Raw genomic sequence first — 24,513 nt, forward strand, 5'->3', positions numbered from 1 at the left:
GCCTTTTTCAGTGACTTTAAAGCTATTTTTTGCTTTAGTGACAACTCTAACATCTGAACATTGTTTCCTTATGTAAAACAAAAAAAAAACACTGAGACTGGGCTTTTGATGGCAAAATTTCTTACTGTATTTTGGCGTTCCTCCAAGTTTCTCTCCTGTCATTCTGCACACACACACAACTTCCTCTGTCACTGCGTTCACCGTTTTTTTTTTTTATGGTTTTATCTCACCATTGCCACACTATCCATGAGTTCCACACATGCTCTGATCGAGTGTGCGCTGCTGGGGATGTCAACTCTCGTACGTAGCGCCATTTTCTGTCTCATAAATGCCTTTCCTCCTCCCCCTCTGAGCTCTGTTGAGCATGGTGATACATGTCACCTATTATTTTGCTATCTGGCTCACAGCCTGGGGGTACCTCCCCCCCCCCCCCCGACATGCATCGCTGATCCGTTTGGCTCGGTTAGTTGATGGTTTTATCTCACCATCGCAACATTATCAATAATCCACTCAGGTCCACACATGTTCTGTGTTAGTACTGAATGTGGAGCTGTGAGCTGCTGGGTACATCACAATATCACTCTGTAGTGCCATAATTTCAGTCGTTCCTGTTTCTTTCCTCCTTTGCTGGGTAGCATCAGTGGCTAATCTCTCATCTAAAGGCCCACTGCTGCCATCTTCAGGGCACATTTGTCACTACAATACCCCATAGCTTAGATATTGATGAGGGACCTCCGCCAGGGTGTTTTCTAGTAATCCCCATGGAAAAAATGCAAATGACGAGTTATCTCGTCAATGGCACTGAGTGAGTTAACAGAGGTGTAGAGAACAATATAAAAATTTTGAAAACAAATCATGTGTTTGTGCACATTTCAAAAACAACTTCAGCTGACCAAAATGCTGTACATAGTTTTTTTATCGTTATTATAATTAACTATCAATTATGTATTTATTATTACTGACAATTGTGAATTTTTCATATACTATTATCCAAAGTGGCATAAAGAATATATATATAACGGTTACCACTACAAACTCACGCACACGCGCAAGTGAGTTAAATTATTTGTTGTTGTTGCTTTAGACATGTTTGTTTTAGATTTTTATGCATTTAAAAACAGGTTTATTTGTTAATAGTATTAAAAGTTGTCCCTTTTTTCTCCTCGTTTTTCAGGTGAGTTACGAGATGCTGTGAAAAGTGGAGACTACATGGCTGTTAAACTGGCTCTCAACTCCAAAGAGGACTATAATCTGGACCAAGAGGTGAATTTGATCTCCTATTTTGAAGTTGCAACTGTTTGATTTTTTTCTTTTTGATAACATTTATTGGCAGTTTGCCTTCAATTCACAAGCAAAAGCACATAATGACAACTTGAAACTACACCTTGGTTGGCCTCAGTGTGAGTGACTAAAAAGTTTGTACATCATGGCTTTTCATCATGTTGCAAGTCTGTTGAAAGCTTGAAAGTGACCTCACAGGGGAAAGTTAACATGATTTTATGTGAGGGAGCATCAAAAGTGATGTTGAATTAATGTCCCTATAGAATTTTTACACCTAACTTAAAGTCAAATCAGTTGTTAATATTAAAGCCAATGCCTTTCAATAATTTTGTGTCCCGGCTGCAGCCATTTTTTATTTTTATTTGATCACTCGTTCGGTGAACATTGTCTGCATCCGCGTTGATTCAAGCTAAACATGTGGATGGATATCTCATTGCTTTTATCGACCAATGCTTTCCTTCAACCTCTTAAGTATGTATACATAATTTTAAAATTTTGGATCAAGAAATGCTTCTTCAAGTTCTACATACAGATTTCTCAAACCCTGAAGAAATTTTCTACAACTGCAGAGCACTATCATTTCTGTAGCACACTCAGGTAAGAATCACAATCTTTTTATATATGTATACATACATATATATATATTAAATCTATTCTAATGTATCTGATTTTTATATTGCTGTAGATTTTGTTAAGCATTAAAATATTTTAAATTTAGCACTGAAAGTATTACAGTTTTCGAAAACTTGCCAGCTGCAGTGTACGCTAAATTTTAACCTTTTTTAATGAATAGACATGTTTACTGTATCTTTATGTATTTTCATTGTTGTTTTTAAACATACTTTAAAATATTCTTGCAGTGATCAAGCAAAAAGAAGACCGTAACAAACACTTGATGTACATGGACAAGACATTTCAAGCAGGTACTTACTGTATATGATTTCAGCACGTTTTCAGCTAAATGCATACCCTAGGATACTTAGATACATTTTTAAATAAGTCTAAAGACATGTATACAGATTAATGATCCTTTTTGTTTTTGTTATCAGGAAAGATATAAAAGTGAATAAAGTGATGTCATGTTAAAGATGCATAGACGGTGTTTACCCAGGCATTTCTGTAGCACACTGCAATTATATATATTTATGAATGTAGATGCAGTATCCATATTTTGTCTGTTCTATGTAACCTTCCATCTAGCACCCCATGACTGCTTGTACTCGGTTAGAAATTCACAATGTTAGAAACGCTGCTTTATAAAATAAAGCCTTTAATTGTACCTAAATGGTCACATGTGGTTTTTGTGCAGGATATTTAAGTGGATCCAGAGTTTCTTTTAAATGCTATTAGTGTTTGATTAGGAAAGTGTGCTATTGTTTGAATGAGTCTGGATTTTGGTGGGCCATATCCAAGGTGTGAGAGTCATTATCCTTTATGTCAACGTGTGCATATTAGTTTAAAAATGAATCAAAATTAAAAACACTGAAATAGTCAAATTTAAAATCACATTTTAGCTTCAACCACCGCATCCTGCAACTGTGCTGATTCCGTCATAGGAATGTGCTTTCAAATTAAAATTTATACATGAGCTCTGATTTGGCAATGAGTCTTACATATACTTGTTCTCTTCCAGGCATGTACTATTGGTGAGAAGAGGTCATTTGAAGGACAGAGGAGCTTGATTGAAGACAGGAGCTCGAGCGGTGCACTTAAAAACTCTAATTTTGAAATTGCAAGAAAAAGAGAGAGCTCACAAGTGCATGACATAACTCCACATGAGAATATTCCACAAGAGTTAAATGACCCAAAAAATACTACCGGTAATGGAATTTCAGTGTACACTGCCAGTACAAGCATGGACCAAGTGACACTGAGTGAACTTGAAAGCATTGAAAAAGTTTGGAATGATATAACTGATTCCTCACCTTGGCTTTCAACTACAGAGCAGGAAAGTTGTGAAAAAGACCAGCAGAAAAAGAAGAAAGGCCAAATGCTAGTTGATATGAAGTATGATTTACCAAAAAACATGGATAATTTAGATGCAATTGCAAGCGTGACTGGTCTGGAGAAAAGTGATGACAAAACACAGCAAAATTCATCAAAACAATGGAATTGTATAAATGATGATGCGGTTGATGTGGTGGCCGGTAATTCAGACTCTACCGGAAAACCTTTGTCAGAGTTGAGAACAGAAGAAGCAACTACAACTAGAGTACTGCGGCATAAAAAAAATTCAGTGAGAAAGCAGCCAACTCGATCAAGCCAGAGGACCTGTAGAAAAGTGCTAGAAAAAACACCTGGATCAGAAGAAGAGGATGAAGTGGAGACAACTTGCATTAAACACTTTTGTATATATTGCAAGATGTCTTTCATTCAACTTGCAAAGCACCTTGAGAGGAAACATGCTGAGGAAACAGATGTTGCACATGCAATACACTTCCCCAAGGAGTCCAAACTGAGGCAGACTTTGCTTGATCAAATTCAGAAAAAAGGTGAATATGAACATAAGCGTCAAGTTCTCAAAGGTGATGCAGAAGACGTAACCAAAAAAAGCACAACAAACCCTGCTGTGTGTGTTCGTGACTTTCTGCCTTGCCAACACTGTTTTAAATTCTATCGCAAAGTTGAATTATGGAGTCACAAGCAGTCATGCACATCCAGAAAAGATGATCACAACTCTTTGGATGAGACTCTAAAAAGTCTTATGCAAAGCACTGATTCCCAAATGTCAAATTATCAGAATGAAAGCTGTAAGGAATTCGTCCAAATCATGAATCAAGATGACATCTCCAAGCATGTAATGGATGATCCCCTTATTTGTAAATTTGGAAATACGTTGCTAGCCAAGTATGGACATGACAACTCTCAGTTTGTTTACATTGCACAACAGATGAAGGAGCTTGGTAGATTTGTACTCACGGTGAACAAGCTTGACAAAACTGTTAAGTACTTACATGAGATATGTCTTCCATCCAAGTTTGAGAAGGCTGTTGAGGGAGTCAAGAACCTTTGTGGGTTTGACCCCAGGTCAACTAATAATGAAAGCATTTCTCTTGTCTCAAAACTTGGCTTCTGTTTAAAACAAGCAGCAGAAATAGCTTTGAAGGAAAGCCGCATGGCAGAAGACAGCGAAACAGAAACTGAATTGAAAAAGTTTATACAGCTTCTTGATATAAGGTGGACTGAATGTTTTTCTAAAAAAGAACCTACTTCATCTCAAAAGCAAAATGTCAGCACTGAAGAAGTAGACACTTCAACTATAGTCGAGGATTTGATGAAACTTCACACATTTATAAGGAAAGAAGAAGATGAAGCCATTCGAGATCTGACTGAAACACCTAGTTTGTCAATTTGGAAAAAGCTCAGTGAGGCCATCCTAGCTGATGTTTGTCTGTTTAACAGAGGGAGAGTTGGGAATATTGGGAGACTCCTCTTAGACACCTACTCACACAAACGAAGCCGGGGACCATTTGCACCCTCTCCAGATCATATTAGGAAAAGCACAAAATTGGAGTTAAGCCTCTGTTCTTGTTTTACTAGGGTAGAGCTCGAAGGCCAGTATGGAAGAAAAGTGTTAGTTCTGTTAACAGAAAGGATGGTTTCATCCATTAACTTGCTCATTGAAAAAAGACAGCAAGCAGGAGTGTCAAGAGCAAACCCATACCTTTTTGCCCGAACTGAAGGTCCTTCTTTTGTCAGAGCATTGGATTGTTTCCGAAGGGCTGCGATGGAATGTGGGGTCAAAAACCCAGAAGCACTTCTATCTTCGACGCCAAGAGAGTTAATTTCTAGCATCTGGCAGCTAATGAGCCTCTGTGAATGTGAATTGGATCGAGTAGCTGAGCTAGTTGGGAAAAGCTGTCAGGAATGTTACACTCTTCCAACAAACGCATCCCTGTTGAAGGAAGTAAACGACATACTGGTAAAAATGGATCTATTACCATCATCTAATTCTCCTAGGTCTACTAAAGATGGTGAGTACTATTTGTCTTTTTTGAAACCTCTTAAATTTAAAATCAGTCATTAGTGGTCAAAACTCCATTTTGGATTTAGCTTTTATTAATTGAATTTTTGTAGCTAAATAAACGTAAATTCATAAAGACAGTTAAGTACTTTGTTGTATCATGCCTGCTCAGGCAAAGGGCTGCTATTACAACCACTCTTATTGCTAACATGTAATCATTTATTAATTATAGTAGTTGGTTATTTATAGAATCTGCAGACAAAAAATGCTTTCTTCACGTAAACGGCTGTTATGCAGCTGGAGGGAAGCTATGTCTGTAGCCACAGCTGCCATAGGGCAGTCTGACAGAAGTGTGGTTTCCAAACTGGGCACAACCGCCTGCTTGACCTCCACCAAATGTATTTTATTTATTACATTTACATTATTGCAAGGTGTTTTAATCTTGCAAAAAGCCCAAACCGTGTGAACCACAAAACCATCAGGTTATTGACCAACCTGCTAAACTTTCCAAGCTTATTCTAGAATTTTAAGTAATTTGTCAAGTAATCTATTGCGTTTAAAGTTATTGAAAGGTAGCCTGAAAACTCCCGATTAATAAATACATAATACATATAAAAATGAAAATAAATCAAATTTGTGCCATAATTATTTGAAGAATTAAATAGTAGTGTTCAGATGACTGAAGTAAAAAAATATTTGGTAGTCTAAAATGGAACTAACTCGTACAGTTGTTAAGCTTGCTATTTGCTAGATTATGTTTTAATGATTTTATTTGCTTTTATCTGTTTAATTATTGTTTTTTTTTTTTCTCACTGCCCTCGTCTCTGTAGCACTTTGAGATTTCTAAATGCAAAGTCACAAATGCTTTACAAGTTAAAGTTATTATTATTATTATTATTGTTGTTATTATGATACCACTTCTCTTGCATAATTGCCTCTCTAAATTCCTTTTAGGAACCCTACAAAAGCCTCCCATAAAGAGAAAACCTTGGAGTGAGAAGGAGCAGATTGCAGTGAAGCGCTGCATGAGTGAATTCATCAGCAGGATGAAGGTTCCTGGCAAAAAAGAGTGCAATGCTTGCATAGCTAGAGAGCCAGACCTCGCAGAAAGATCGTGGACAGATGTAAAAAATTTTGTACATAACACACTACAGACAATACGCAGGAGAAACATACAGCACAAGTCGGATAAAAATGGAAATGTTTTGAAGGGTTCCAAAGCTGAAGTCCAACTCGAAGAGACTAATCTAGTAGACACAACAGTAATGTGTGGACTAACAACAATAAATCAAGATCACCTGAGCGATGGTGCAAATTCTCGTTTGACAGCTGCATCACCATTTTCCCAAGAGTTGACTTCAAGTTATGCAACATTATGTTCCACAAGCATAGATATGGTGTTTTCCAGTCAACCACTGATCTCTTCGTTTACACCACTCAATGCTACAGACACACAGGTGGTTCCCACATACAGCCCACACAACACTACGAATGCACTAATGCCCTCAGAATACACATCAGAAAACAGCAAAGTGTTGCCTTTGTCTCCCTTATATCATAATTCCACAACAATCCCCTCTCCCATGTATTCTCCACAGGATACTACAGGTTCCCCATTAACTCTTTCCTATACCTCATTTGATACTCCAAGTACGTCAATGCTTCCTACGTTCACACAGCTAAACACACTAAGTGCTTCAATGACCCCCACTTTTGCATCTCTTGATGTCATTAGGCCAGCCATTTCTTCCTTCACCCCTCTAAACCATTCAGTTACAACAGGCTACCACTCAAATCCACCTCAAGCCAATCCAACTGCTCAAGTAGTCCCAACCACTATTGGATCCAGTGTTTCTGACAGAAGCAAAGTAACACAAAATACTGCACCTGTTGCCTCTGCAGGAAGCCAAGCTACTCCTGCTGATAAGCCTCAAAAAAGAATGAAAAGGCTGTGGAGTGAGGAGGAGCAGGCAGCAGTGAGACGTCAGTTCGGTGACCTCTGTAAACTAGTCAAAATACCTGGCAAGAAGGATTGTGATGCATGTTTGGCTGCCGAACCTTTGTTGGGAACTAGAACATGGAGAGAAGTGAAGTACTTTGTACACAATTCAATTCAGTCCCTTAAAAGAAGAGGTCATGTTGTCGCTTCAATACAAACTGTGGAACCAGGGCCAGTGAACCAGAGTACACATATTTCAAGCACAGAGTTAGATGGTCCTGTGTATCTGTCTCTGTAGATATTTAAAATGTATTGAACATGTGAGTGAGATTTTGAGTTTTATAAGAAACGTTTAATCCATAAATGAAAAAGACTATTAGGATGTGCATAACTGCAGTTAGTGAACTTAATTAAGTTTTCTGACAATCTTGCAATTTTTAAGTTGCGTTTCCTAAAATAAGGATAAATATTTGATCATCTTAGTATGCACTGCCATGCAGAGGTTTGCATGAATAAATACGAAGAGCAGAATAAAAAAGAAGCTACAGAGAAGCCTCAGAAAATGCGCTGATTTCAATCTGTTGTCTAAGATTTTAAATATGCATGGAACACTTATGGTTCTTAAAATGTTAGTTGTCCAAAAGGGTCTCAATTAAAAGTGAGCCATGTCCTGTAGTCCGATGCCAGTCAAAAACACTACCCGATAATTTAATGTTTTTAAACGTTCCCTTTTATTGTTGGCAGCGCACTCTCCTCAAAGTTAAGACTTTAACTTGCAAATCAACTCAGGCACACATCTGGACCTTTAAGGTTTGCAGTTTTTTTTTTTTTTTTTTAAGTGGCTATGATTTTAGAAGGTGAAATGCATACCAGCACTTTTTTTGCATCTAAAAATTTCACATTGTGGCATCTTCTTGATTAGCTTTTTAATGTTCCTGTTTTATATCCAAAGGCTGTTTTTTTAACACTATTCAGTGACTCTTTAAAGCATTTCAATATTTTTTGGAATTAATGTGTGATCTGATCTATATCTCGTTAATCCAAACTTTCACACCGGGTATTCAGTTGCCAGGATCTGATTATTTTCCTCCTATACAATGGATAGTGCAGGTGCTTTCCTGATAGAGGTATTATCCTTTCTCAGTTTTTGTTTGTTGTTATCTTGAACTATTACAAGGTTGTTAGTGCATCTAATTGTTATATTTTTATTTGTGAATGGTGTGCTTAATATAGAAGCAATGGCTATGTTATCCTTATAACTTCCTATTTTAAATAATTAAGACATGTTGAATATTTGGTTTTCCCTCCCTGTGTACTTTGTTGATGATTAATCTCAATGCTTCAATCAATAAAAGGGGCAGAAGTGCACTACAGGTTTAACTGTTAAGTGAAATCTTGTATTGTCTTAGTTAATGTACTAAACCATTCAGAATGCTGACACACAATGTATTTGTTATTCGGGCTGGTTTAAAAGAAAATCTAGATATTAGTTGTTTTTTTTTTTTAACTCTTATGTTGACTGTGGCCCGACTCAAAGTCCAAGTTTGGATTATTGCAGAAAAAAATTGACGGCATTGTGTTTACAAATGTTTATTACCAACTGGGTTTCGCTTGTTAAAATGCTTGGTGATTTGGTAATGATGAAAAAAGCTGCTGTTTTAAATACACTTTTGTTTACTCTTCATAACCTGACCTCAAAAACACTGTTAAAGTATTTAGAAAAGAAAGGAACATTTAATGTGAAACTGGACTTTGAGTATTTAAGGTGAACCAGAATTTTCAAAGTGATTTCAGCTAGAATATTTTCACAGTTGACTTGTTTTTAATATTTAGCCAAGCTAAACACAGTCTGTGTGATCTTATAAGTAAGCTTTCTTTGATTATTTCACAATACAGTGTTTAGTGGCAGCTGTATTATATTGAACTGTATCTTAAGTTTTATACCAAAGCTGTTACTGACAGATATTTATGGAGAGGTTTTGGCGTGGCAGAACCAGGTTGCTTGTTTACCTCTTCTCAAACCAGATTTTCACTTAATTTTCAAAGCTACATTTTGTTTTGTGAACAGCTTTTTGACAACAATTTCTGTAACTATTTTAAGTGGGAGATCAAAGATTGTTAAAACAAAGCAGTATTTCTGCTTTTGTGTGTTCCTTTTTGGTGTTCTGCACCAACATGTTGCATGTTGTTTAAGTTATGATGCCTTTAGGTACTGTTTACTGTTGAACTCTCTTCGGAACCTATAACTTGCTTGTATAATAAAATTATCCTTGACTAAAATTTATCACAACATCTGGCTGTTCATTTGTGATGTGGTTGGAGCTGTACTTTTAGATTTTACAAGGGCTATCGTCAATCATGACATCCTGTCATCAAAGATTTTCAGATTCAACTTTTCTGTTTTCCCAGACTAGATAGAGTTCTACTATACTAGGACCAGTCTTATTTAGTTTAAACGATCGTTTCCCAAGCATTTCGAAAAGTAAACACTCAACATTGTCACTCACGCAATATCTAAAAAGAAAGTTGCTACTGAAATAACAATTAGTATGCACAAGGTTTCTGATTAGTTTAACAATTTTTTTATAGTAATATTTTCCACTAATTAAGAAATAGGGTTTTGTTTTCTTGTTATTCAAGTTTAACTTTTATGTTTTTCTACAAAGAGCCACTGTCATATCCACCTTTTTTTTTATATTGATTCATTTGAACTTGTGGTTTTTATAAATGGTAAATGGACTTGATTTTATATAGCGCTTTATCACCACACTGAAGCAGTCTCAAAGCGCTATACACATCAGCTCATTCACCCAAAAGCAATTTCATCAATGTTATGCACTTACGCAAAAAGTCAGAATTCCTTGAACTTGACTCATTTCTCAAAAATGTCATGTAATTTGAGCGAAATCTGTTTGACTGTTTGCAAGAAACTTTTGAATTAAAAAGTTCTTAAGAACAAGTTTGTTTAAATATTACTGGTATCCAGTTTGCAGAGAAAAATTGTGCTGATTGATTAATTCTTGTTTTGTCAATCTTTTGTTCTTTTTTAGGCATTATAATAAGATGATCTCTCCAAGGCACATAGTTAGATTGAACACAAATTCTACAGTGACTAAAGAAGTTGCTTGTATAGTGACTTATTTGTCATACAATTCACTTTTAACATGTATAAAAGATCAATTGTTTGCTTCAACGTAAGTTAAACAATTCAAAGAGACAAATTAAATGTATATATATATATCAACCTTTTTAGGTTAAAAGCTCTTTCTTCAAATGAGAGCTAGGAAATCGGTGAAACTTAATCTCTAATCTAGTGTTATGTTGGTGTTGACCCCCTTGTTTTCTAAGTTCATGGTTATTCATGCCCCCAGGATGTCAGCGGTATGTCTCTCAGCATGCTCGCAGCAGCAGGAGGACAGGATGACATCCTCAGGCTGCTGATAAAGAAAGGAGTGAGAGTCAATGGACGGCAGAAGAATGGAACTACGGCCCTGATGCACGCTGCTGAAAAGGCTAGTCATAGATCCTCCTTTTCATGAATGTTAAATACGACTGTTCCCTGAAATAAGCACATCATTTCAATGGGCCGTCATCTTAGGTGGGATGGGGTTGGACGATGACTACCGTGTGTCTTTACTGCGTCACATTGTTAGTGCCGTTCCTGCTTTATCACAATACAACTTCACCACAGGCTGATCCAACCTAGGAATGTGTTGCATGGAGGCTCCAGCTGGTCATTTTGCTGCCTGTATTATGGTTTCCCTCCTCTTTGGCAACAGCCAGTGACGGCTAATTTCGGCTGCACTGCTGTTTTTAAACTTAATTTTCCCACTTGGAGAGGAATAAAGGTGTATCTTATATTCTCTGTTTTTGGTAGAATTGCTTGACTACTGTTGCCATTTTGCTGGAAGCGGGTTCCTACATCAACGCTCAGACACTGGGAGGGGAGACGGCACTGATGAAGGTAAAACCCCCTTCTCAAACATATACATTGTGTTAATGTATTTATTGAAACTGGTAAACACAACTCAAACCGGTGAGTAGTGGCTAATATTTATTAACCCATTGGTATTGAATTGGTACTTGGATGCAGAGGTGGTCACAGGTCTAAAGCCTGATAAACATTACTGTGAAAGATGCTACCCTGCTGGTTCAAAGTGCAGAGAACAATTTCACTTCTGTGATTAAAATATATTTTATTGTTATCAATATAAATAAAGTACACTAGAATGAGATTAGAAGTACGTTTGTAACAGTAGAAGTGATATTATTAGTATGGTAGTTGCTGCTATTGGTATAGCAAACAAAGTAGTGTTCTTAGCTGGAGTTTCTGTTTGGACAGTTGGAGTTTAATATCGGAGTAATACGCTACTAGAAATGCTTGTAGCAGTAGTCGTTGCACCTGAGTTTTTTCATCATGGCTTTTTACAAGATTAAAATTTGATTTAGCAAATGCTTTTATCTAAAGCGACGTACAACATGAGCAGTTAGGGTTAAGTGATTTGCTCAACATCCCACAGTGATGGCCCAGGTTGGATTTGAATTTGTGACCCTCTGATTACAAATCTGCTTCCTTTAACCATTTCACAATATTCAAATACATGCATTCTTGCAAATATTATTCTCTAATTGGCTTCCGTCACCCACCTATTTTGTTCTGAAATTCCTTTTCCTTGTATTTTCAGCCATCATCAAGTCTAAAATGTCAACGGTCAGCAGGCTTGTTTGGATACAAAAACCACTCTTTTTTTATTCCATAAATGATCCTTTTTATTGACCATTTATGGTATGGATCCTACGCATTGCTTTATAAATGAGGCCTCTGGCCTACACTGTACAAAGTTTTACTCAATGATACCTTTTTTTTCTTGCCATGTTATTCTACTACAGGCCCCGTTGGATGCTCTAGTCCACGGGCACAAGTGGGATACATTTTAATTCTGATGTTTTATTCATTTCAGGCCTGCAAAAGAGGCAACGCTGACATAGTGCGCCTCCTGCTGGAAAATGGCGCTGACTGCAGCATCCTGTCGAAACACAAGAATTCGGCCATGTACTTTGCCAAGCATAGCAACAACCTGAACTTGTGTGACCACATCAAGGATCACATCAACATGTGAGAGCAAATTACAGCTCCCAGCATTGCTTTGAGAGCTGCTAAACAGAAACCACTATCTCAGGCAGTTTGTAATCAACTCAGTGAGCATTCTTTCAAATTTTAGGCTGTCCAGTGTAGCGGAGGACACCATCCGAGCTTATTTTGAGTCTCGCCTGATGCTGCTGGAGCCCATCTTCCCGATGGCCTGCCACCGGCTCTGTGAGGGACCCGACTTCTCAATGGACTTCAGCTTTAAGCCACAGCCTCAAACTGAGGGTAAAGATGTGAACTGTTGATAGCACATATCAGAACCACAAGTACTTGATTTATCCCGGGGGGAAATTACTTACATCACAGACGCTCTTTAACACTGTATAGAAAGATATCAGGTGGGGTTTTTTTCCTGTTTATCTTTGTTTTACACAACACCAAAAGAAAAAGATGCAGAAAAAACACCAATGACAGTTTCAACAAATGTGTAAGAAAAACAAGACGGGGTGATGCTAACAGGATGGTTGCACAATTTACTCATGTGTCGCAAATTAAATTATTTCCTTTACTTGCAGTCAGTCATTTATCCATTTGTTTTCTTCCATTTCAGTTTGTCTGAAATTGTGCTCACACTGTTTTAGCTTCACTGTTTTAGTACTTTTTTCTGCCTTCATTTACTTTAAAGCTTCTCTTCTACTTCTTAGGCTCAGGCATCCTCCTCTTCATCTTCCACGCTAACTTCATGAATGACATCACAGCCCGACTCTGTGGATCATGCAGCGTACACGCCGTGGTGCTCAATGACAAGTTCCAGCTGCCTATTTTCCTGGTTAGTTCAAACCAAAACACGCTGCATTGCTGGTTCATACACTCAAGTAGAGAAATACAAATTAGTAAAATTAGTAAAATTAAGAGACAAAGGTATAAAATAGTCATTTTATAGACATTTTCTTTACTGTAAATATGATTTTTAGGACTTTAGGTTTTATACATCTGATATATTCACATAAATTATGATAAATATTGTAACTTTAAAGGCCTTATTGATTTTTTTTTTTTTTCTTTAAACCTTCAGGATAGTCACTTCATCTACTCCTTTAGTCCGACTCCAGGCATCAACAGGCTGTTCATTCGCCTCGCTGAAGCGCCCGCAGCCAAAGTAAGACACACATGGTGATACACACACACACACCTTCACTGCTATTATGACAACGCAGAGTGTTTCTAAACTAGCAGTATGTGTACCGAGGGGTGTGAGCAGATTGCAGGAGGTTGATAATTTATCAATCAATTTCTAATAAGCTAATAATCTATTTTGTCAGACTTTTTTTAAACGCTGTTGTTGATTACATGACTGCACAGCAACATATCAGGAGAGGTGACAAGTAAAGTACAAATACTTTGTTACTGTACTTAAGTAGTTTTTTGGGTATCTGTACTTTACTTGAGTATTTATTTTTTTTTGCCGACTTTTTGCTTGTACTCCTTACATTTTTTAAACAAATATCTGTGCTTTCAACTCCCTACATTACTTCAAAAGTTTTACAACACCCTAATTTTTCCAGTTATTTATTGCAATTCAAGTCGTTCAACTCCAATGAACAGCCAGGTTAAAAAAAGGTTTGGTGACCCAAAACTGAAAAATAATGTACATTTCAGAATTATACACAAATAAGCTATTTTCAGGGAACACGTAGTGGGTTAACAATTTAAAGCTGTTCTGCAGCAATGAAGGATGAATCAGCCTTGAAAGCTGGTGCTACTAATTCCAACAGGTGTTCCAACTTTTCTTGGTTACTTCCACCCCCCCCCCCCCGTCTGCATAAAATCAGTGTTGGAACACACTGTGGTATCAGACCCTCATGAGCATCAGGTGAACAGTATTGTTCATGAATTCCATTATTTCTTTTTCATCTCAAATTGCTTGTTTGTCCTATGTTTTAATTTCAGAGTGCAATGACACAATAAACTGAATCATTTTCAGTAAAAAACTGGAAAACACTGTGGTGTTCTAAAACGTTTGATGCGGTAGTGTATCTTTGAAGATGACGTCACAACATAAAAAGACAGCAAACCAACAGTTGCAAAGCTGGAGGAGAAGCTTGAAACATTTTATTTACAAATTTTCTCTATAATGAGTGCTAAACTCTCCAGGTATTGATAAAGGGTAACAGATTGAATGTATTTCCATGTGCCAGTTTTCTACAAGTTCTTAAAAATGTTAAACTCTCTGGGTTTTATAGCGTATTTGCCTATAACACATTTTATTTACACATTTTATTTACTGAGTGCTAAATTCTCCAGATGTTCAAAGATAAAAGATTTAACTTGTCTCCATGTACCAATATTCTACAAGTTATTAAGAAATAAAAGATGTGGAATTTGCTGGTTTAAAAACCCTGTCTTATTATTGAAGGGATATTTAGTAGCATGTACTTTTTTTACTTTTACTCAAATAAAGGAACGACTTCAATACTTTTACCAGAGGTATTTTTTATTCATGTATCTATACTTTTACTTGAGTAATGAAGACTAGTACTTTAGCTACCTCTGCATATCAGTGATTATTTTAAATTTGGTTTTTGAGCATCAGATTTGCACTGTTGGAGCATTAAGAGAATTTTTTTTTTTACATGATGTGACCACAAGCCAACAAATGTGTTCTTTAAAAGCCTCACTCTTTAAAACCAAATGCAATGCCCTGGATTTAATCCTCTCTCCTCAGGAGTGTTTCTTAACATTTGATGAACGTCTTAATTAGGGATGTAACGATTCATTCAACTCCCGATACGATTCGATTCACGATACTGGGTTCACGATACAATTTTCTCACGATTTCTTTTACAAAATGGGACTGTTGACAAATGACCGAAAAATATTCCTTTTTTTTGGGGGGGAAAATACTGTACTAATTTCCTTTTAGTTTTCATTGTCAAAAGAATCCATTGATAAACTATTCAAAATGATGCAATTTAACTAAAAATAAATCTTGAATAAAATAAATAAAGGAATAATACAAATGAAGAAGAAACCTATTAATTTAAATTCTGGTTTTATAGTAAACAATTCAAAACTGCATAATAGTTGTTTTTCTTTTTAAAAGTGCAACTGAAAATGTATTTTGTGCCTTAACAATTGGACTTTAAAAAAAAAAAAAAACAGTCGTTTTACTGTATTTTTGTCAAATATTTGTTTAGACCAGCAGAGGGCGCTGGTAACCCAGTAGTCGGTTGCCATGCAGTTATTCCACCAGTGAAGAAGAGAAGCTATGCTAGCAGACAGAGTTAATAGAAAAACGTGACTTTTACAGATATTCACATAATATTACAGATATTCTTTTGGTGCTAAAGGTGTAAAGAATCATTTATGAGCATGTTTAACAGTAAATGGCGGCCAGAAAGAAAATAGTAGCAGATTCTGCCCGTCACGTCTGCTTCTGGAAGGATAAATATAAAAAAAGTACTGCGATTCAATTTTCAGAACATTGATGTGAACCGTGGTATCTATGAATCGATTTTTAACTGCCTTACGATTAATCGTTACATCCCTAGTCTTAATCCAGCATTTCAGAATAAAAACTCATTTAAAGTAAAGATGCATCCATGGGTTTGTCACCTTTCTTTTCCCTTCTCATTGCCTGCAGGTTAAACTCCTCATCTGTGCGTACAGAGTTCAGCTGCAGTGATGGTGACCAGAGTCGCACAAAGCCTGACCAGGACAAAGGTCACACATCTTCTCAGGCACACACTTGAGCAGTAGCCCAAATGCGTAAAAAAGCTCAATTTGCTTTGATTTTGTTGAAGTCAAACTTAAAGCTGCTTCCTTCCATGGAAGAGCAAATCCTTTAAGGCCAAAATCCAGCAATGACGCCACAACGCTTTGGTGGTTCTTTTAAGGTCCATTGAGTGTCAGTCTATCATCTACAGTGATCAGTGTGCAGCTTCTGAGCAAGAAGATAGTGTCTCTTATGAATGTGACCTTTGTTGTGCCTTTGTTGTACGTGCAATTGAAAAACTAAAAACATTAAAGACCCCATTTTGGGGGGTTTTCCCAAAGGCATTTTTTCAACTAATCACATGGGTTAAGGTCACAGTTTTCCACCCAAGTAGTTTTTAGTAACACTTTTTCCCCTGTACATTTTTCAACGCGTTTGTATAGATTCAAAAAGGAGTTGTACATTTCATTTTTTATTTTTGTTATAAATGTCCACAATCCAATTCAAGCTCTGTCATTATTCACCATCTCTTACATCTTTGTGATTTCATTTTAAAGATCTCGTTACAACCTGTTTTTGGCTTCATACTGGGGTTCCTTTTTATAGTTCGGACCTGTACAGATTGACATACTTTACCATATGATACAGGAATATTTACTTCCAGTTAAGTGTCATGTGATGACTGTAGGAGGGAGTAAAGTTATGAAGCATTGGAGAACCTGCTCGTGACACATCAAAATTATGGTCACGTTTTTTTTATTGTTTAATAATTTCATTCTATCGTGCGTTTGTCTTTTTTCTCCCCACCTGTTTCCTAAAGGCCCTACTGTCAATTATATTGAAGTAACTTTCTGTGTGACTGCAGCTCATTCTTTTTTAATAATTGTTTGTTTGAAAAAAAAAACAAAACTAACCAATAAAATGCTTCAGGCTTCAAGTGTATAATCTACATCCATGGTTTTTATTGTGAAAGACAAAAAAGTTGAAGTTAAAATTCATTGGATGGACTGGTATGTCTTGTCCAGGGTGTGTCTTACGATCTGTTGTGTGTTAGCTAGTATAGGGTACCGTATGTATAAGGGTGAATGTCCACGTTACAGTTTAAAATCCTTCTTTGCAGTTTTACTCACACTTTTCCATTAAGCTACTAATATCTCTCCTATTAATTAACTTATGACTCTCCACTTATGAGTTAATAGTCCATAACAATCTGAAAAAGTCTATGGCTTCACCACTGATATTTATCTCTGATGAAATAAAATATCTTCTTCCTTTTTTTTTAATCTAAATTAAAGCCAATCAAATCCAATTAAAAAGGACTTACCATTTCTATTGATTTGCTCAGATTTGGAGAGTTTGGCAGATATTTAATCTTGTTTTCTAGTGAGTTTAATCCAATGCCAAATAGAATAAAGCTTGAATATTAGCCTTGTTTTTGGTTTTTTAAGTTGATGTTTTACTACTGTACAGATTTTATAAAGTCACTCTGCCCTTGATAATGACAGTGTCATTGTAATCTTTTAGTACCCAGTGGTTTGTAAAATGCATTGTAATAAAGAGATTTTACTGGGAACATAAATACTCTAATGCTAGTTACTCTGAAATGGTTCCTGTAGATAGATGCGGTTCAGCTGATGTAGGTTTTTTTTTCCTTCAAACTGAAAGTCTGTGTGCTCTGAATAAAATGGGTTCATACATTTACATTGGGGTCATTGTTTACATTTTTTATAAGGCATTTTTGTACTTTTTCTTCATCTTAGTGTTGAGTCATGTCATCACGTAAATGTTATAGACTAATGAAAAAGGCAAGTAGTCAGTTTAATGTGGCACAAATACCAAGTTAAGAGTACAGCAAATGAAAAGTACTTTTAAAGACTCAAATGTTGGTTTTCCACTTGTTTTAAAACTAACAAATTATGTAAAACTTTCAGTTGAAATTTCTTTGTCTGTTATGTGATACATGAATATTCCAAATGATGTGATAAGGTCGGAATTGTGAGATTAAAAAGTCCTAATTATGGGAAACAAAATCATAATTAGGCTACAAATTAAAATTCCATAGTTCTGACATGAAAATTCATAACAATAAAATGAAAATGATGAGATGAATATGGACTGAACTATGAAAACTATTTAGTGCGCTTTATCAACAAACTCATAATGACTTCAAACGCAAGTGGTTTTTGAACACATTTTTTCCCTACCTTATCAGTAGATGTTGAAAATGCTGCTTTAATGAAAAGTGGCCAATTACACTGGTGGATATGGAGCTGTTGGCTTGAACACATTTTGAATGGTACAGAAGTTTTTTGCAAATGACATAAAAACAAATGTTGGAAAGTATAAAATAAAACTAATTTTTACCAATATTCTGCTTTTGCCCATGAATTTCTGTTAATGAAGCCTATAGAACCCTGACTGTGACAGAGACTAAAAGGCATAAATATGCTTTAATGTTTGTTTCATACAATAATCCATCCATTTTCCAACCCGTTTGCTCTTTTGTCAAGGTCAATGGGCTCTGCTATTGAATATCTCCTGCTTTTTTGGGCGCTATAGTTGGGGGTACACCCTGGAGAGATCGCCAGTCTCACAAATTATTTCTTTAAAAATTGCAATTTACAGTTTAACAGTTTCTAACCTACATTGTTTTACAAGCGCAATGCTATGGGGTGCCGAATGTAAAAACTCGATCACTGTTTCATAGCCGACATTCAACATTTAGCTCACTTTTCTTTCATTTGAGACAAATTCATGTAAAACAGCATGTCCTATATCATTATTAAGAATGTGTTAATGTGAAATATAAATCCAAATGTAAAAGTTGAATATAAATATTAAATGTAAATATAAATGTTAAATATAAATCAAAATGTTAAATTGGTCACCAAAGGCAAAGCCAAATGTTTAGAAATTATACAAACAGGGCAGGTCAGCACCTGTTCATCACGCGGCCCCGCCCACACTCCACACACCCCACCCTCCAAAGTCTTCTGCATTCCTGTGTCTTCATCACTGGCAAAAGTGAGTTGGCGTACAGCATGCTGGTACTCTCAGCTAATCTACGTCTGTTAAGCTGTGTGAGGGCAGTTGTCAACACATTACTGCTCTTTTGACTTCATCAGTTTGAAGCGATCTCTCCATGCCTCGCTTTTACCCTCCCCTCACTCACTGAGTCACACTCAGTGGTGTGGGCGGGGCTATGTGATCAACAGGCCTGCCCACTTTGCATAATTTCTAAACATTTAGCTTTACACTTCACCGATTTAACATTTAGATTATTTTTCATGCGCACACATTTTTAACAATGATGTAGAACATGCTATTTTGCACTAATTTATTTTTGAAATGTTCAAAATATGTCGCCTATGAAAAAGTAACTGAGTTTTTACATTTAGCATCCCCATAATATACATGATAGGTTAAAGACATATTGGTTGCATTATTCCTGCCTGCCACATTGTGTTGCTTTAGGGTTTAATTTTCAGTCAGGGAAGGAAAACAAAGGTAGTGATGTGAGTCTACACAGCTTTCCATGTGACAGAAAAGAGAAGAAAGGAGTGGGAAATAATGTAGCTTGTAGACGTGCACAACTTCCCAAGGACCCATGGCTTTGTTTTTGCCACTTTACTCTAGATGCATTTAGCTGACATAAGCTGCTGAAAGGGCTCACAGGTGCTACTAGTTATAAACTCAGACTAAATCCAGATGCTTACAGTTTGAGGAAGTGCCTTCTGCAGGAGATGCTGGATGTTCTCCTCTAAAGATGTCAACAGCCCTCTCCTACAAATGTAGTGTCTGATGACCAACCATCATGCATGACCAAAATCATGGAAGAACATTGTTAATATGTCTGGATATATTATTTGATAACTGATAACAACAAAAAAACAGCCTAACCCCTTGTACAATGCTATGGACTGCAACAAGCCTAACAAGCTGTTGTAGTAACATTTATGTTAGATAGCCCACTTTTTGGAGCCCTTTAAAGGGGCAGAATTATGAAAAATTAACTTTATAATGGTTTTGTTATAGTGATACATTCTTTTGGCTTCATTCAGAGGGCCAAAGTTCCTCGCTATTCCACATTTTGTAAAAAGTCTGCTCCAAATGGGTGAGTTGGATTTTTGTCGCGTTGTGATGTCACATCGCAGAAACTCCTTCTCCTGGCTCCTCCTTCCCTATAAGAATGTGAGCTCCTCCTTCTCAAACAACCTCACAGGTAAAACAAACACTGTGGTTTAATATAGAATATGTTACACTTAATTATATATATATATATATATATATATATATTTGCCCTGTGATGGACTGGCGCCCTGTCCAGGGTGTACCCCCGCCCAGCGCCCAATGAGAGCTGGAGATTGGCACCGGCAGACCCCCGCGACCCTGTCAAAACAGGAATAAGTGGGTTTGAAGATGGATGGATAGATATATATATAAAGCAACATACACAAAATGTGTTCTCTGCACTTAACCCCTCCCTGAGGAGCAGTGGGCAGCCACGGTGTAGCACCCAGGGAAGTGATGGACCAGGGAGATTAGTACGGAGCCCAGTGTCATGGACTGAGTTTACCTGTGTAAACAGTACTCAATACTGCTTTGTACTGAGATGTACCTGTGCTGGAATTGCCATGCGCAATGTCATACAGAGATTGCTGTACAAATTTTAAAAAATGCTTTAAACATCAAGTCAATCGACCATCGATAAAAAATTGACCAATGATAAAAAAAAAGACATGATTGTTGTGATCAGATTGCTTATTTATATGAATACAACAGCTTATTATTGTAAAGTTACATTAGATTAACTGTTATTTATTGCAATGTATATTATAATCATGTTTTTTTTATTTTTTAATGAATTATTCCTTTTCATATTGAGTTTTATTATGATCATGTTTTTTTGAAGAATAAACTATTCCTATTCGTATTGACATTGCTGCATAAGACACTATTACTTGAGCGCTCACAATCAGTTCCATTTTTAGCTCCGTTATATCACCTCGTATCACCTTTGTGACATAATCTGACGTGTTTGTGACCCGATGCGACGCAGCAGTTGGACAAAACAAATTGTTATCACCTTAAATGGACTATTCCTGTGGTTAGAAGAGGTGAGGATTACAACACAGTGATTTAGCAGCTTAACACTCCGGTGAGTGTTTGAAACAGCTGACTCAGCTCACAGTTTACTCTGCAGCCGCTGCAGCAATAAACACCCTGAAGCAGCGTTTTTTGGACTAATAATCACAATAGTTGCTTAAATAGCCATTTGTTTTACTGTAATGTGCAGGGTTTTTTTGGCTGAAAACAATGATGAGTGTGTGGATAGCAAAAAAAAAAATAGCTATGGTGATCACCCTCTCCTAGAGCAAGACATGAAGTCTGTGTCTACAGACACGCCCACTCATGACAATGCATGAAGGCCCCAAAACAGCCTGTTTTTAGAAGCATCATGAAAGTGACTTTTCAGAGGCTAAAACTCTGGAAAACAGGCAAGTTTGGGAAAATAACCCTCAAATACTATGTTGTTGGGGGTTTTAAAACAATTAGAGATGTGTGGAAAAATAGCATAATACTGGACCTTCAAATCCAAAAGTTAACAGCTGTTTCGTCATTACAATGAGTTCTTGATTAAATGCATTAGAAGTGCATGTGAAGTTAATAGTTCAAATAAAGTAAAAGTCTGTCCATGATTCATCTACTTCTCTATAATCAATATGTATATCTTAAAAACCTGTATAGATGCCATCTGGTTCAGGGTAGACTTTTCTTATTTTGCTTACTGTACACATGACTCCAGACTCTTCTCCCCAACCTGCCATGCATTTACCATGTAAACTGATGGAATGATGTATTATTTGAAAGACCTAAGAACAAAAGTTTTGTAACAACTGTTAAGTTATGCAAGAATCACATGTTTTTAATAAATGATGCATTCAAACAAAGAGTACAGTTCAAGTGAATTCTATTTCATAATTTACAATGTATTTTACATGTGCATATGACCTGTAACAACTGTATGTCCTATATTGTGCTGAAATACAAACACACATTGTAGTAAAAGAGTAAATGTTAGAATTATTAATACTTTGTCAACCTCCTGCAGTTTTTCATCTGAAGACACATTAAGCTACTGACAGGTGAAAACAGAAATAATTCTCATCCAGTAAAAACATAACGTGATGTAATCAGATACGTGTAATCTAATGGAAGGATGGAATTCCATTGACGTTCCATACAATGAAGTAGTTAGGAATCATATATAATTTAATGCATTCTCAACATAGTATGTTTTTATGCATTTTCAAAAACATTTTACTGGATGCCAATTTTTTTAAAATGAAAAAGGTAATAATATGATGTCATCGCACGCTGATGTTTGGACCGGATACCGATTTGGTAGGAAAGCCCTCTCTAAGCCATGGAGGCTAACGAGGGCAGACCAATAAACATCCCAATTTAAGCAAACTGCATCAAAGTTCTTGTGTTCTATGATTAAATCAATATCTGTAATTATACACAACCTCATCACTAAGCATATACTGTATCATATTATACTCTTATGAAACACATGACAGCAGAGGATTCTGATTAGAGAAATATTTGTGATAGCATTCATTTACTTAAAGCTTTCCCTCTTGGTTGGCCACTTTGCATATGTCTCAGCTTTGCATTTGATTAGCTTTGAGCTATGTACATAGACTGTTCAAATCACGAATTGGTTTTTGGGTGACAGTCTCTGGAAATCCCCAAAGAACTTTTTTTTGTACTGTTTTCATTGGACCATCACTGCATGTGGGATTGTAAGAAAAAAATCTGATCTCTGTTTTAATTTATAGTAAAGATTACTCCTTCTTGGAATATGAAGCATATTTTCTTTATTAAACGTCTTCATTTTTATTTTGGACCCAAACTTTGGGGCTGGTTTACCACTTGTGAATGCTAAAATATTCTTTACATGAGGTCATTGTTCGTTGCCTCTGTGTTTAGTGTTTATTAGTTTTTCACTAGTGACATACAAATATGAATCCAGCTGATTGTACACAGTTTGGTCAAATATCACTCCAATAGAAACACAAACATTTCCACTTCTCTGATACCAGAATTAACGACAGAGTGAGAGCTCCTCTTGATTTCATTCTTTTGGATCACCCGGATGATGTCATCAATCAACACATAATGGTTTGTGGGCAATTCAAGATGGTAACCCCCTATGATTATTTAACTATAAAAAAGGCACATTTGAAAGATAAAAAAATGGTTATTGGTCCATGTGAGACTTTTTCACTTTATTTGAAGGGGTATACATAAGGCTGACATTATGCTGCCAATATTATGGCATGACACCTGTCATTAGCATGAATAAGGTGTCATTAGTTGTTCACTAAACTATGACACCTTTGGACACCTATGTTGGCATTTCTTGGGAAAGCATTGTCATGACAACTTGACATTGATCAGGGCAAAATACCAAACCAATTTTTCTTTTTTTCACCTTGTCTGCACATGCTGTCAAAGGTGAACACTATATATGTAGTGCAATCTTTTTGCGACAGAAATGCATGTTTTATTACTGCAATTAAATGAATGAATTTATTTTATTGCATAATTGTGACCATCACCATCTCCCTAAGGAAGGGTAAGAAACACCTTATTAGAGGGAGAATATAAAAAGAGAGGGCAGGGCAGTGTTACACCTGGTGAGGGGGAAGGGAACAGGAACAATAGAAGGGGTGCGGAAGACCATTTGAAGGTGAAAGGGCAATATGATGTTATAGTTGTGCATATTGTGCATATTGCACAACTCAATTAAGCCAGTCTGGTGATAAGTGTGGAGAAACTGAAGTGGGTGACGCAGCACCCAGCTTAAGTATAATGGTGGTGGACGTGAGCAGAGAGAAGAAGTGCGTGGTTATACCTAAAACTGATATTTGGGATCAACGTATCTAAGGTGAAGCCGAATATGAACTTTTGCATCCATGACCGATGTTTGTGCACGAACCACTTCTGTGAACCCAGGCGCCGCCCCCTAGCCCCAAAGTGCAGCCAGGCAGGCAGCAACAATCGAAGCCAAGGAGCCCCAGGCCACCACTCCACGACCAAGAAGTTCCCCCCCAGATGCCCCAGAGACCCCAGATCGAGATGCAGCAACGATCCCTACACACCCCAGAAAGCCTCAAGGATCCGAGGACCCAACGGATTGATGATTTTGACCAATTAATGGAATCGTCTGAGAGTTTTGAGAAGCTGTTTATTAGATTAAATACTTCTAATGAGGATTGTGGTTTTTCCAAATAAAGTAAAATATCATCCTCATAAAGAATCATTTTGTGTTCTAAGATGGATGAGTGGATTCCTTTGATGGCAGAAGCTTTTGTACATCTGCTGTGAGAAGTTGAACAAATGTGGCCATACCAGCCTGTCATTGCCCGATCCCGTTAGATCTCGGAAGCTAAGCAGGTCTAGGCCTGGGTAGTAGTTGGATGGGAGACCACTGAGAATTCCAGGTGCCACAGTGG

General features: G+C 36.8%; 1 protein-coding gene and 1 pseudogene across 2 annotated transcripts in view; both read left to right on the forward strand.

The window, feature by feature from the left end:
- mphosph8 (M-phase phosphoprotein 8) overlaps positions 1 to 17,689 on the forward strand; it is a 29,484-nt gene extending 11,795 nt beyond the window's left edge. The window contains exons 7-14 of one of the 2 annotated variants that reach the window (XM_028436000.1): positions 1,175 to 1,263; positions 10,556 to 10,696; positions 11,062 to 11,148; positions 12,146 to 12,300; positions 12,407 to 12,558; positions 12,978 to 13,102; positions 13,349 to 13,432; positions 15,917 to 17,689. In XM_028436000.1, coding sequence (XP_028291801.1) covers positions 1,175 to 1,263; positions 10,556 to 10,696; positions 11,062 to 11,148; positions 12,146 to 12,300; positions 12,407 to 12,558; positions 12,978 to 13,102; positions 13,349 to 13,432; positions 15,917 to 15,958 — 875 coding nt within the window. In that variant the 3' untranslated portion in view covers positions 15,959 to 17,689. Of the gene's footprint in view, positions 1 to 1,174; positions 1,264 to 2,914; positions 5,256 to 6,199; positions 7,844 to 10,555; positions 10,697 to 11,061; positions 11,149 to 12,145; positions 12,301 to 12,406; positions 12,559 to 12,977; positions 13,103 to 13,348; positions 13,433 to 15,916 lie in introns of those variants that run through there. The other variant, XM_028435999.1, reaches the window with a different exon arrangement.
- A 6,706-nt stretch (positions 17,690 to 24,395) lies between these two features.
- On the forward strand, positions 24,396 to 24,513 carry LOC114455767 (uncharacterized; annotated as a pseudogene).

The sequence above is a fragment of the Gouania willdenowi genome, chromosome 21, assembly GCF_900634775.1.
Source record: "Gouania willdenowi chromosome 21, fGouWil2.1, whole genome shotgun sequence".
Taxonomy (NCBI): Eukaryota; Metazoa; Chordata; class Actinopteri; order Blenniiformes; family Gobiesocidae; genus Gouania; species Gouania willdenowi.